The 12,853-nt window shown below is 49.4% G+C and overlaps 1 protein-coding gene across 1 annotated transcript; it reads right to left on the reverse strand.

The window, feature by feature from the left end:
- Positions 1-1,303: 1,303 nt before the first annotated feature.
- RPL38 (ribosomal protein L38) lies at positions 1,304-4,600 on the reverse strand. The gene is made up of 4 exons (XM_006869691.1): positions 4,505-4,600; positions 4,083-4,143; positions 1,668-1,790; positions 1,304-1,329 (listed from the first exon to the last, which is right to left on the reverse strand). Exons 1-4 carry the CDS (start codon positions 4,598-4,600, stop codon positions 1,304-1,306), a joined length of 306 nt encoding a protein of 101 aa, XP_006869753.1.
- Between the last annotated feature and the right edge of the window lie 8,253 nt (positions 4,601-12,853).

Here is a 12,853-nt window from a genome sequence, read left to right on the forward strand (position 1 = left end):
CTCAATTGTTGCAGTATGGCGCCACCTTGTGGGCTGCCCCTGCACATCACATAAACCTCTTTAAACCACTGTTCACCACGGAGTCAATTTCTACCCAGAGGGGATCTGGTCTGAGGTTTCTGAGGCTGTAAATCGTTATCAGAACAGAAAGCCTCATCTTTCTCCCAGCCAGCAGCTGGTGGGTTTGAACTGCCGGCCTTGTGGGGAGCAGTACAGAGCTCCTATAGCATGACAGCTCTTACAGGCTTCTTGGCCTCACTCAAATTTGCCAAGTGCCAGAACCCTATATTAAACCTTTAACCAATTTATCAATGAAATGTTCTCCCCCCCACATCTGCAGAAACAAGTTTATTGTTGTGAAGTGCCATTGAATTGACCCTGTGTGTAGGTTTCAAAGGAGCAACTGGTGGGCTTGACATCGACCTTGCCCAGCACACCAGGATTCCACAAGCAAACAGGATGTTGCAGTCTATTCTGATCCACAGCGATCCTGTATAGGGTTTCTTAATTCCCATAGGATTTTATACCTGTGAAGTATCCCCTGGTCTTGAAAACTTGGATAGAAGTCTGGCGTGCTGACCCAGGCTGTTTTAGTGTTCCCTCTTCCTGGGAAGGCCTGTCCTACCCCTGCACCCTGGGCTACCATCCAGAGATGAAAGGAAGGCAGACATGTCTTAAGTTGAGGCAGATGTTTTTTAAGAGGATGGTTAAGAGTCCTATGGATGTTAGCAGGCCAGTCTTTATAGGTTACTACATTTGGTGGAAGGTCAGTGAAAAACCCCAGCACTGGTTATAAGGATGGCCCAGGACTCAGCAGATTGGCTGGCACCTAACATCTCTCCCCCACAGTGGCGTAAGCTGGCTCGGTCCTTCCCACAATTGTCCCACCACCCTCACTGCACTCCTGTCCTTTTCCAATAGTGTGAAGGTACTGTCCTCATGAAGCACGTGAAAACTACCCCCGGCACTAGTGTTATCTGAAACCTACCTTCTTCGTGGGTCACAGAACAAATTTAGCAAAACCGGAGCGGGTGAGGGGCGGACTACTACAGAAGGGCAGACAGGCAATCGGGAGAACCGGGATGGCTTACTAGATGACCCACTTCCTGAGAGCTGGCTCTCCAAGCTGCCCATTCCCACGGGGACCTGCCCACCCTCCCCCATACGGCTTTACACACCCAGAAACCAAAGCCCAGCCAGGAGCCACAGCATGTTCCCACCCAGCACTTTCCCTCCCCAGCCTTGAACACAGAGCACTGGAGATTTTTAAGTTTTTATTGCAGTTCAAATCAGCCCGTCTGATTCATTTCAGCTCCTTCACTGCCAAACCTAGAGGGAGAGAGTCAGAGGTGAGCCACTCAGACGTACACTTGATTCTGCACCAAACAGAGCAGGCCCAACTCAGGTGGAGCCAGCCAGGTTTGGTACGAAATACAGTTACTGTCCAATAATAAAGATGTCCCCAAAGACTGCCATTTGCTTCTTTGTGCTACATTTCAGAGAACCTCTGAAAACAGGGGTTCTCAGCCACCACCCCCCCAGGGTTGTGAGGGAGGACTGGGAGCCTGCAGTTAGAACCCCCACCATGCACACAGCAAAGCAAGACACAGGCAGACAGGTGGACTCTGCCAGCTAGCACCCTCCCCGTCAGAGTCCAGGCTACCCACCTGGGGGCAGGGACTGCTTCAGCTTCTCGGCCTTCTCCTTGTCGGTGATGACCAAGGTGTAGAGGTATCTGCTGCACCGAACCTTAAACTTCACGTTGTCCTTGTTTTTCTTGATCTTGACAGCTACCAACAGGAAGATCAGAATGAGCCATCACACATCTCAGAGAGTCCATGTCACGGCACACCTGTCTACACACACAAGGCAGGTGGCACTTAAGTGACAGTAAGGAGCTCTGGTAGCGTAGTGGTTACAAATCGGGTTCCGAACCTTACGGTCAGCAGTTCGAAACTACCAACTGTTCCATGGGAGAAAGATGAGGCATTCTGCTCCCGTAAAGATTTATAGCCTTGGAAACCCTGTACAGGGTCGCTATGAGTCGGAACCGACTCCACTGTGCTTAACAACAAGAAGCAGCCATTCAGTGAACCCCAGCCACAGGAGGCTCTCCACACCCTGCCCCCACGGCTGCCCTGGCTGTATGGCCTCTGTAAGGCAAAATGTGAAGACTAGGGCTTCCACCCAATGGCAGCTCCTCTGCTGAAAACATCGGCTTCTGGGGTGCAGGCAAGCAGTTTTGGGGACGCACCAAACCCCGTGTTCTTAAAAACCACCTCACGGACATCCCTAAGAACCCACTGTCAGAGAAACAGGGACGGTGGCGTTGGAAAAACACTGGACTGCTACCCCAAGGGTTCACTCTGCGGAAACCCTTTACAGGGGCACCATGAGTCAGTCGGAGCTGACTTGAAGGCACTCCACAACAAGCTGATGACCACATACTCCTGACCCCATGTCACCATTTCTACAGGGACCAGGCATCTCACAGAAGATGTACTTTGTCAGAGAATCAATTCCTAATAAATTTAGAATCTGACCAACTGCCATCTTGGCAAGACCTTAATTCTGTCTGTGATGTACTGATGAAACAGCCCTCTGTTGGTGACACCTGGAATCCTGACTGCTAGGTGCTAACATGGCAGGATTAGCCCCACCCATGCAAGGGGAGGTCCCCTGGGGTGTGGCTGACATCACCTTACAAGTATATGGGAGACAAGGAGAAGCAGAGCTAGAATTCCATACCACCAAGAGCCCGGGACAGTGCACTCTCAGAACTGTGCAGAGCTCCTGGACCCAGGAGAGGAGTGATGCCAAGACACACGCACATCTCCAAGGAATGCCAGGCTCACAGATACTGACTTCCGTATTCTCTGTGGCCCCAGCAGCTACCCCACTCTCGAGACTGAGACGAACATTGCTAAGCAGAATATGAAACCAACAAATGCTTAACTGGACATCCTACTATGCCTATGTCCAGGGGACCAGATGCCATCCTCTGGGACCCCGCAGTATAGAAACCAGGGAGGCTAAGTTACAACTAACACCAGGCTCCCAGAGCAAACTCAAAGGTTATTGGCATCATTTCGTCAATGTGCCAAAGGCTTTAATGGTGGCGGGCACCAATCGGCCCATCACCCACCCTGCCTTTAATGGAAGGAGGCGGCTGCTTAACTTGCTGATTGGAATACACACCCACCCCGTCTGGAATTGCTCCCACGGGTCTGCCTGCACACCACCACGGGGTCCCGCCATTGCCAGAGCATTAGAAATGGCTGGTGTCTCAGCCAGAGCAACTGTGCACTTCCACTCACCAACCCCACGATCCTACATTCATGACTTACCAGATGCTCTCTGTGGCAAGTCGGAGGGGAAGCACAGAACAAGGTGGAAATTCTAGGCATCTCTTCCGTGCACAAGCTCACAAAGCCCCAGCTACAAAGCACAGCTCTACGTGGGGTCTGGCTTAGACAATGAGAATACCCACGGACACACAGTCTAACACCTAGCGGTTTCCTGCACACCTCTGTCAGTTTGTTTGTTTTCCCCACAGATAAAGACAAAGGCCCCATTGTGTTTTCAATCAGAGCATATGCATGTGAGAGCTGGACAAGAGACAGAACATCAGGGTGGAGGAACACTCTCTAGGAGATGGGCTCACACACTGGACAGTGCAGGGACAGGCAATGACCGGTTCTGTTGGACAGAGTCACTATGAGCCAGGGAATAGAAAATGTACAGAAACAAAACCACGTAGTAGCTGATTTATCATGAGCAGGGGCTCTACCCAGCACAGGTGTTTATGGGATGTTCCATCTAGAAGTCTTCCATGCTGAGCACCTACTGTATACACAAGAGGAAAACCAACTTGTACAAGAATCAGCTAAGGATGAGTCCTTAGAGATGTCCACCAGCTCATAGCTCATGTTGGCCAAACAGGCTTCAGCAAGGTATGGTAAGAGCCAAGCATCGATTTCAACACCTAACCCACAGACATTCTAGGGAAGAAAGTGTTGGCAGGCAGGGAGCAGCCCACAGACCCAGCACTTGTCATTTACAGATTTCTTGCATCCTCTTACATTTGGCATCCTTTCGCCTGGCTGTGAGTAGAAAGTCCTTGATTTCCTCAATTTTGCGAGGCTGGAACACAAAGGAAATGGAGAAGGAATTCAGAGATGCGCTTTTCCAAATAATAATTTAAAAAATAATCTATGGTTTCTGAGAACAGCTTCAGGTTTACAGGAAGTCATTTCCAAATGCCCCCTCCCCCTAGCAGTTTTGTCCTTAGGATCCTGTGCGGTGTGACCATTAGTTACAACTGGCTAACTACCCGCTGTCGGTTGACCCCAACTCCCGGTGACCCGTGTGCAACCTGCAACCAGAGAGCTCGAGTCCACGCTGCACGAACCAATACCGACACGTTTTCAACAACTAAACGTCACTGCTTACAGTTGCATGGGTTTTGACACACGGAGAGCGTCCTGTGTCCTCATTATCGTACCACGCGGTCTCGTTTCCCGGGGTCCACCTCTCCACCCCCGCCTCTAGCCACAAAGCCGGGATCGTACACTACGTGGACGGACGTGGTCATTTCCATCTCCACTCTAGGGTCTCCGGAGACCCTTGAGAAGCCCACCTTGCCTTGCCTGGCCCCAGGTAGGGCCCGTACTCACCATGGCGGCGGAACGCGCGCGGACCGGTACCTGCGGGGAAGACGTTCCTAGGTATTAGTAGGGTGCGAGAACGGACAGCGACCCCGCTTCCCTCCTCTCCCCATCGCCCAAATATCGGCATCATCGCACCCCACATTCCTTTCCCTGCATCCTCGATCCAGCTGTGGACTCCCCATGTTTTACCAGGCAGAGGATTGCCCGAGATTACTCCCTCTTCCCCGTTTACCTCCCGAGACACTCACAGCCAGCGACAAGAAGCGAGGAGGACGGAAGAGAACGAGACTTCCGCTTCCGGTCAGTTAAACCCTCCCACGGAGGAAGCCTGCTACGGTCTCTGCAATGGCTCAAGATTTACAAAGGCGTTTACTCATAGGCGTTTGCCTTCCCATTTCTGCATCTCATCCCTCTGCTGGTCTAGATGAATAGTGCAGCTCCCATTGGACTGCAAAACACCGAGTTCACTAGCCGCTCCGCAGGAGAAAGATGAGTTTTTTTGCTCTCGCGAATATTTAAAGCATCGGAAACCCTACGTAGGACTCTCTATGCGTCAGAACCGACTCGACGGCATTAAACAACAGACATGAAGAACCCTTCAGCTTTCAGGGGAAGAACCTCCCCCTCCCCCTTCTCCTTTTCTTTCTCTCCCATCTCAACCACCAAGAATTCTTAGTTTGACTTTGACTTTTCTAAGGTTTTATTTCAGATTCAGCAGAAGGAGTTAACATGATTTATTACCTCCAGCAGAGAATCACTGCGTTTGAATTATGGAGTTGGCAAGCATTATTCAAAGTATCATGAACTATTAGAAGAACAAACAAATCCGTGTTGGAAGAAGTGTAGCCAGAATGCACCTTAGAAGCCAGGATAACAAGACTTCCTTTCTCCTACTTTGGACAAGTTGACCAGTCCCTGGAGAAGGACATCATACTTGGCAAAGTGGAGGGTTAGCGAAAAAGAGGAAGATCCCCAAACGAGATGGATTGGCACAGTGGCAGCAGTGATGGGTTTAAATGTCACAACTGTGAGGATGGCACAGGACCAGCCAGTGTTTCATTCTGCTGTGCATGGGTCACTACGAGTCGGAACTAAATCAATGGCTCCCAACAACCAAGTTAAGTTCATTAATTTGTGTGCTGGGCATCTCTGCAGAGGTTTTCTCATACTGTGGATGCGTTTTCCTTTATTGTTTTGTACATTCACATCTCCTGGTCCCTTGACCAGTGCTCAAGCAGACCTTTCTGCTTTCCTCCTTCCATTCAATGCAGCATTCCCACTTGCTGTTGCTAATTCCTTTAAGCATTAAAGTATTAAAAACAAATGAACACTTCCAATAGCTGGCCAGTTTTTGAGCACTTTTTCTAGGTCACATCTTGAGCTAAGCACTTAACTTTTGTAATCCTCAACCAAAAACCCTAACCTATAGAGCGGTGCAGATGATTAACGTGCTCAACTGCTAACTGAATGGTTGAAGGCTCAAGTCCACTGGCAGGCATATTGGAAGAGAGACTTGGCAATTGAATTTTGAAAAATCAGTCGCTGAAAACCAATGGAACAAAATTCTAGTCTGACACCCATGGAGTTGTCATGAATCAGAGTCAACTCAGTGTGGTGGTGGTGGTGAGGGTGCTGAGGGTTGGGTTCAGTCTGAACCTCCACCGTGGCCTGAAGGGGACATAACCAAACGCCTCAGCCTGACTTAGCCAACCGTCTATCGTAGGAAGAGGCTTTCTCGTCTTTTCTACCCCACTTCTCTGCAAGCCACTTCCCTTCCAGCCAAGCCCACCTGTGCTTTCTGAGTTCCAGGCTCTGCTACTGCGTCCTCCTTGCCCTTCAAAGCTCAGTGCTACTTCTCCACCATCAGGCAGCACCCTCCACTGCTGGACTCTCCCACTTGTCGTTGTGGCTCAGTGCGGTTGTCACACACCTGTGCTGACTGCTCTCTGTGAGCAGGGGTGGGCGCAACATGTGGTTGAGGACTTGTATGCTCAAACCGGATGTGGCCTTGGAGATCTCTCACTATATGAAGGGATGGATGGAAGGAGGGATAAAGAGATTGGTGGGTGGATGGATAGATGGAGAAAGGGATGAAGAGATGAAGGATGGATGGATAGATGGATGGACGTAAAGATGGAGGGATAGGTGAATTGATGGAAGGATGAAGCGACGGATAGGTGGAAGGCTGGATGAAGGATAGATGGATGAATGGATGCACTGATGAATGGATGGGTGAAGACATGTATGTATGGATAGGAGGATGAATGGATGGAAGAATGAGCAGATGAATAGAAGAAGAGAGGATAAGGGAAAGGAAGAATGGAGGAATTGAGAGTTGAAGGGATGGATGGATTAAGATGTCCAAAGCAGTACCTAGCACATAGTTGTTGTTGTTAAGTGCCGTTGAGTTGGTTCTGACCCATAGCGACCCTGTACAGGGCTTCCGAGGCTGTAAATCTTTACAGGAGCAGAAAGCCTCATCTTTCTCCCATAGACTGACTGGTAATTTCGAACTGCTGATCTTAAGGTTCACAGCCCAATTCGTAACCACTATGCTACCAGAGCACCTAGTAGGTTCTCCAAATATTTTTGTTTTGTGAATGAGTGATGGCTTGCCCTCCACTACAGGAGCAGCGGGACAGGGTCTGGGTAGGGGAGGGCAATCTCAGAGACACAGATGCTCACCTTATTGAATTGCATGATGTAAAAGAACAGAGGGGTAGAGTCCTGGGGTGGTGCTGTTGGACTGCAAGGTTGGTTTGAGCTACAGGGTCGAAGTCCAAATTCACAAGCTGCTCCTTAGAAACCCTATACAGGGTCACAACGACTCAGAACCAACTTGACAACACTTAGCAACAGCAACAGCAATAGGATACAAAGATAATAAGATAGAAAGACACATTTGTTTAAGTAAGAAAGGTGCTAGCTCCCCAAGGCAGGGAGGGGGAAGGAAAAGCAAATTAGCTGTGGTTACTTACTGCAAGGTGTGGCAGGGTTCCCTCGGAGTGCTTCCTGGGAAGATAAGCCTCAATGTTATGTCGTAAGTGATGGAAATGGGTGGGGCCTAACCACTTGTTTGTAATAAGACAGAAATTGGGAGGGAGCTTATCCTTCCAAGAGTTGTAGAAATATGGTCCCAGAAGAGAGAAAAGGCAGCTAAAACCACCAAACGTATGTTTCTCCAAGCCTTTTCCATGGATCTTTTCCATCAGCATCATGGGAGGAGCTTGTGAAGAGGCAGCTGGACTAGGGCTGCCCATGGCTGCATCTCTGAGACAGGAACCAGGGTACTGCCTTTGATACAAACCTCCCTGGTGATTCGGATGCGTCTCAATACAGAAAGCTCTCAAAGGGGCTTCCAGCGAAACCGGGGAAGATGAAAGCCCATGGCCTGTGAACAGGGTCAGGGCATGGTCCAGTTCGCTGATATAGTTCCTGTAGCTGAGGAATGCAAGACTGGAGGTCTCAGGAAGGGTTAAACTTGTTGCCATTGAGATGTCTACCTGTGAGGAGCGAGCGGCTCCACCAGGACAGTGGACAAAGGGCAGGTCCAGAGTGGCAAGACACATTTTCTTGCATTCAGACATAGCCCCGGATAGCTCATCTACCATCCTGCTGGGACCACCGGCCCTGGGTGGGGTCTTAGCAGAACACAACAGAGGTAGTGTGGCTCAGTGTAGCAAACAGCCCCTTTCTTCTTCCTCCAGCAGGCTCCACCCTGGTACCCTGAAAGCCAAATGGTTCCTTCCTCAGGGGCATGTTGGAAGCAGGGCCAGGACTGGCCCAAAACTTGCAGCCCCAGGGAGACCACCTCACAGAGGGGCACAGGGAAAATAGTGTGCGTGGTGAGATCTAAGGGGTTCGGAAGACCTCATCCAAAGGTAACCCACTGCCATGGTGACGGTGCCAACTTATAGCAACCCTACATTCATGGAAGCAGCGGTCAAGAAATCAAACGTCAGATTGCATTAGGCAAATCTGCTGCACAAGACCTCTTTAAAGTGTTCAAGTGCGAAGATGGCAGTTTGAGGACTAAGGTGCGCCTGACTCAAGCCAGGGTATTTTCAATAACCTCATATATATGTGAAAGTTGGACAATGAATAAGGAAGACCAAAGAATTAATGTCTTTGAATTATAATGTTGACAAAAAATATTGAATATGCTATAGACAGCCAGAAGAACAAACAAATCGATGTTGGAAGCAGTTCAGCCAGAATATTCCTTGAAAGCCAGCTCATACTTTGAACATATTTTAAGAAGGAGCCAGCTCCCAGAGAAGGGCATCAGGTTTGGTAAAGTGGAGGGTCGGAGAAAAAGAGGAAGACCCTCAATGAGTGGATTGGTACAGTGGCAGCAGTAATGGGCTCAAGTGTAGCAACAATTGTGAGGTTGGCACAGGACCGGACAGTGTTTTGTCCTGTTGTGCACAAGATCACAATGAGTTGGTCCAGACTTGAGTGCACCTAACAGCAACATAGAAGCAAGCAGAACACCTTCATAGAGTCTCCAAGGCTGTCATCTTTACAGAAACACACTGCCTCGTTTTTCTTCTTTGGAGTGGCTGGTGGGTTTGAACCACGGACCTTTGGGTTAGTAACTGAGCACTTTACCACTGTGCACCAGGGCTTCTCTCAATAGCGTCATATGGATGTGAAAGCTGGACAGTGAATAAGGAGGACCATAGAAGAATTGATGCCTTTGAGTTGTGGTGTTGGAGGAGAATACTGAAAGTGCCATGGGCTGCCAAAAGAACCAATAGATCCATTTTGGAAGAAGTGCAGCCAGAGTGCTCCTTGGAGGCCAGGATGGCCAAACTTCGTCTCTCATACTGCGGACATATTGTCAGGAGGCACCAGTTGCTGGAGAAGGACATAATTTTTGGTAAGGTGGAGGGTCAGAGAAAAAGAAGAAGACCCCAATGAGATGCATTGGCACAGTGGCAGCATCAATGGGCTCAAGCGTGGCAACAATTGTGAGGTTGGCCCAGGATTGGGCAGTGTTTCGCTCTGCTGTGCATAGGGTCACTATGAGTCGGCACTGACTTGATGGCACCTAACAACAACAACAACAACAACCAGGGCATCTTGGAAGACCTGGCAGCCTCTAAAATTTTCTCTTATTCAATTCATTCCATTCACTCAGTTGACATCTAATGAACAGGCTCTGAGCTGGGCTCTGGGGAATAGCCATGTGCACATCTGGTGAGCTCTGCGGGATGACACATTCTGTGGGCTTCTAACACACTATCCTGGGAGGATTTAGCTTTGTCCAGAACTCTGCCCTTGCCTGATTTGATCTGTACTCTTTTGCTGCAGTGCATCCTCATGAAGTAGCTCCCATCTCTCCTTCCTCACTAGACAGGATTCTCTGAGCCTCACTTTTCATGTTCCAAAGTGAGGGGGTGGGCACCGTGAAGCTTAAGTGTAGTAACACAGCGGCTTGGCAGCTGAAAGGTCTGTGGTTCGAACCTACCATCTATTCTGAGAGAGGATGTTGTGGCGGTCTGTTTCCATAGAGATTTACAGCCTCAGAAACTCTATGGGCAGTTTTGCTTTGTCCTGTAGGTTGCTATTATGGGCTATAAATGACATGATGGCAGCAATTTAGGATTTTTGTTTGTTTTATGAAGCTTACATGAGATAATTGTTGTTTTTCAGTGATCGAGTCAGTTCCCACTCATAGCACCCCTGTATAGGGTTTCTGAGGCGCGGCTGTGGGTTTGAAACACCAACCTTGTGGTTTGCAGTCCAGTGTTGATCCTAAAGCTAAAATCAATTAGTACCAGCCTGGGTTTCCTCCCAGAGATAGTCTGAAAATAACCCCCTCCTGGCCTTGGATGGCAAAGACAGTTAGGTACTCAGTTGGTAACTGAAAGGTTGGTAGTTCAAACCCACCCAGAGGCAGCTCAGAAGAAAGGCCTGGCTACCAACTTCAGTAAGAGGAACTATTGAAAAGTGTACGGGGCACAATTCAGCTCTGAAACACCTAAAGTCACCGTGGGTTGGAACTGGTTGATGGCAACTGGATTTATTTTTTGTTTTTAGTCCCAGGTGTGAAGCACAGTTATAATCTGACATACAAAGGGGGTTTCAAAAAGTTCGTGGAAAAATGGAATTGAAAGAGGGCCTTTGGTTTGCTTTTTGTGTAGTGGCTGCTAGTGGTCACAAGGGGGCGCCGAGGTCCTGACTGGAAAGGTCCTGAATCCTAAAATCTCAGGCTAAGAGGGCTATCTATAAATCCTAAGCAGTATTTGTTTGGTACTTCATACCTGACAAAGTGCCTTCTGAGCTCCCAGCTCATGTAATTTCTAGGAGGCCCCGCAGAGGACAGGGTTTCAAACCATCTTGGAAAGGAGTAGTTTATTAAACCCCGTAGGCTTTCTGCTGGAAGGGGGTGGGGCAGTGTTTAGGACTTGATGAACCTGGTTGCTGTTGTAAAGTGCCACCGAGTCAGTTCTGACCCATAGCGACCCTGTATACGGTTTCCGAGGAGCAGCTGGTGAGCTTGAACCACCGACCTTGTGGTTTAAACAGATTTTGCAGTCCAGTGCTGCCAGGACTTGGTTAACGGGATTGGGGATGGAGGTGGGGGAAAAGGGGGGGAATCCAGGCTATAGACAGTGGGGCTGGGCATTTTGGGGAACCTGGGATGGGTGCCCAGGGAAATGCTGGTTTCCCCACTCCCCAACCCCAAAGAGTCCTGGGTGAGATCTATAGGAGTCTTGGGGGGCAAACAGATTTCACAGAGAATGCTAAACCACACAGGACTGGGCTGACTTGAACAAGGTCTCTCTCTGACTTGAACTGCTGTCCTTTGGGACTCCATCATTCTCAGTAGTGGGGACTACCCTGTGAGTTCTAAGATGCTTGTCATCATCCCCGGCCTCGCCCCACAGGTATCAGTACCTTCCCAGTCTTGACAACTGGAGAAGATTCCAGACTCAGCCCAGTGTGTCCTGGGGGGCAAAATCGCTTCTTGTTGAGAAATGCTGGAATAGGACAAAACCATGAGCTTATTCTTCCTCCGGAGTCCTGCTGTGGCGCTGCTGGTTAATGAGCTAGACTGCAAAGTCTGCTTGAATGGCAAGGTCGGCAGTTCAAGTTCATCAGCCGCTCCTTAGAAACCCTATAAAGATAGTGTTGCTATGGGTCGGAACCGACTCAACAGCACTTAACAACTTATCCTACAGCACCATATCAAGACTCCATGGAAATCCTACACAGGGTCACCTTGAGTTCGAATCCTCTGAGTGGCAAGGGGTTGGGTTTGGGGGTTTTATGACCATGACTCCCTTCCTCTTAGGTACAGGCCACTGTCTTTGACCATCAGTTCCTTTCTGTGTTTCAAAGCCCTTCTCTGGATGCTTAAAGGATGACCACCACCACACCCATGCTGCCTGTAAAGGGGTTCTAGTGGTACAGTGGGTTAAGCATTGGACTGCTAACTGAAAGGTTAGCTGTTCAAATCCACCAACCACCCCATATGAGAAAGATGTCACAGTCTACTTCCGTCTCTGAAACCCTAAGGAGCAGTTCTGCTTTGTTCTGTAGAGACACTAGGAGTTGGAATCGACTGGACAACAGTTGATGTATTTGGAGGTGTTGTCTATGCTTGGGGTTCCTATGGGGCCTGAGCAGCTGAGTTCAGCAGGTGGAGTGAGGGGTCCCCTATAGCAAGACCAGTGGCCCCACCCACCAGAACTTCCTGAATCTTCTCACTCGGGGCAGGTGGTGCACTGTTTCCAGTGGGATGTGTTGGGGGCTAAATGGATTCGACGCAGTTCCAGAGGGGCCAGGCTCTGAGCCAAGCATGTTACCTGCCATGACAACATGTCCTCAACCAGGCTCTGGGCAGGTGAACTCACAGACAATGACGAGGCAGGGATATAGGTGTGGGTAGCACTTCTCACTGTGGGACCAGGTGGAGGCTGCAGCGATCAGGTCGGGAGGAAGTAACCTTGATGCAGGTTCATAAAGAAAAGTCGGACACTGCTTTGTCCTGAGAACACACCCAACACACAGGGCAGCCAGTCAGACCGTGCAATAAGATAACGAAAATCAAATGGAACAGATGGGTCAGACTGGGTGGTATCCATCCAGGAAATCTATCTGGAGGAGGCGGCAGCCTGGGTTCATGTTCAGTGTCTGATGGGAAGAGCTTGTGGGAGTCTCTTTGCTGTTTC

This window comes from Chrysochloris asiatica, unplaced genomic scaffold (assembly GCF_000296735.1).
Source record: "Chrysochloris asiatica unplaced genomic scaffold, ChrAsi1.0 scaffold00132, whole genome shotgun sequence".
Classification (NCBI taxonomy): domain Eukaryota; kingdom Metazoa; phylum Chordata; class Mammalia; order Afrosoricida; family Chrysochloridae; genus Chrysochloris; species Chrysochloris asiatica.

Bases quoted from the DNA above. Each gene is read 5' to 3' on its own strand.
- RPL38 (XM_006869691.1), bottom strand. From the start codon at position 4,600: ATGGAAATGACCACGTCCGTCCACGTAGTGTACGATCCCGGCTTTGTG. The intron at 4,144-4,504 runs GTACGATAATGA...TTTGTGTTCCAG, and splicing joins CCGGGAAACGAGACCGCGTG to CCTCGCAAAATTGAGGAAAT. The intron at 1,330-1,667 runs GTGGGTAGCCTG...CTCTCCCTCTAG, and splicing joins GAAGCAGTCCCTGCCCCCAG to GTTTGGCAGTGAAGGAGCTG.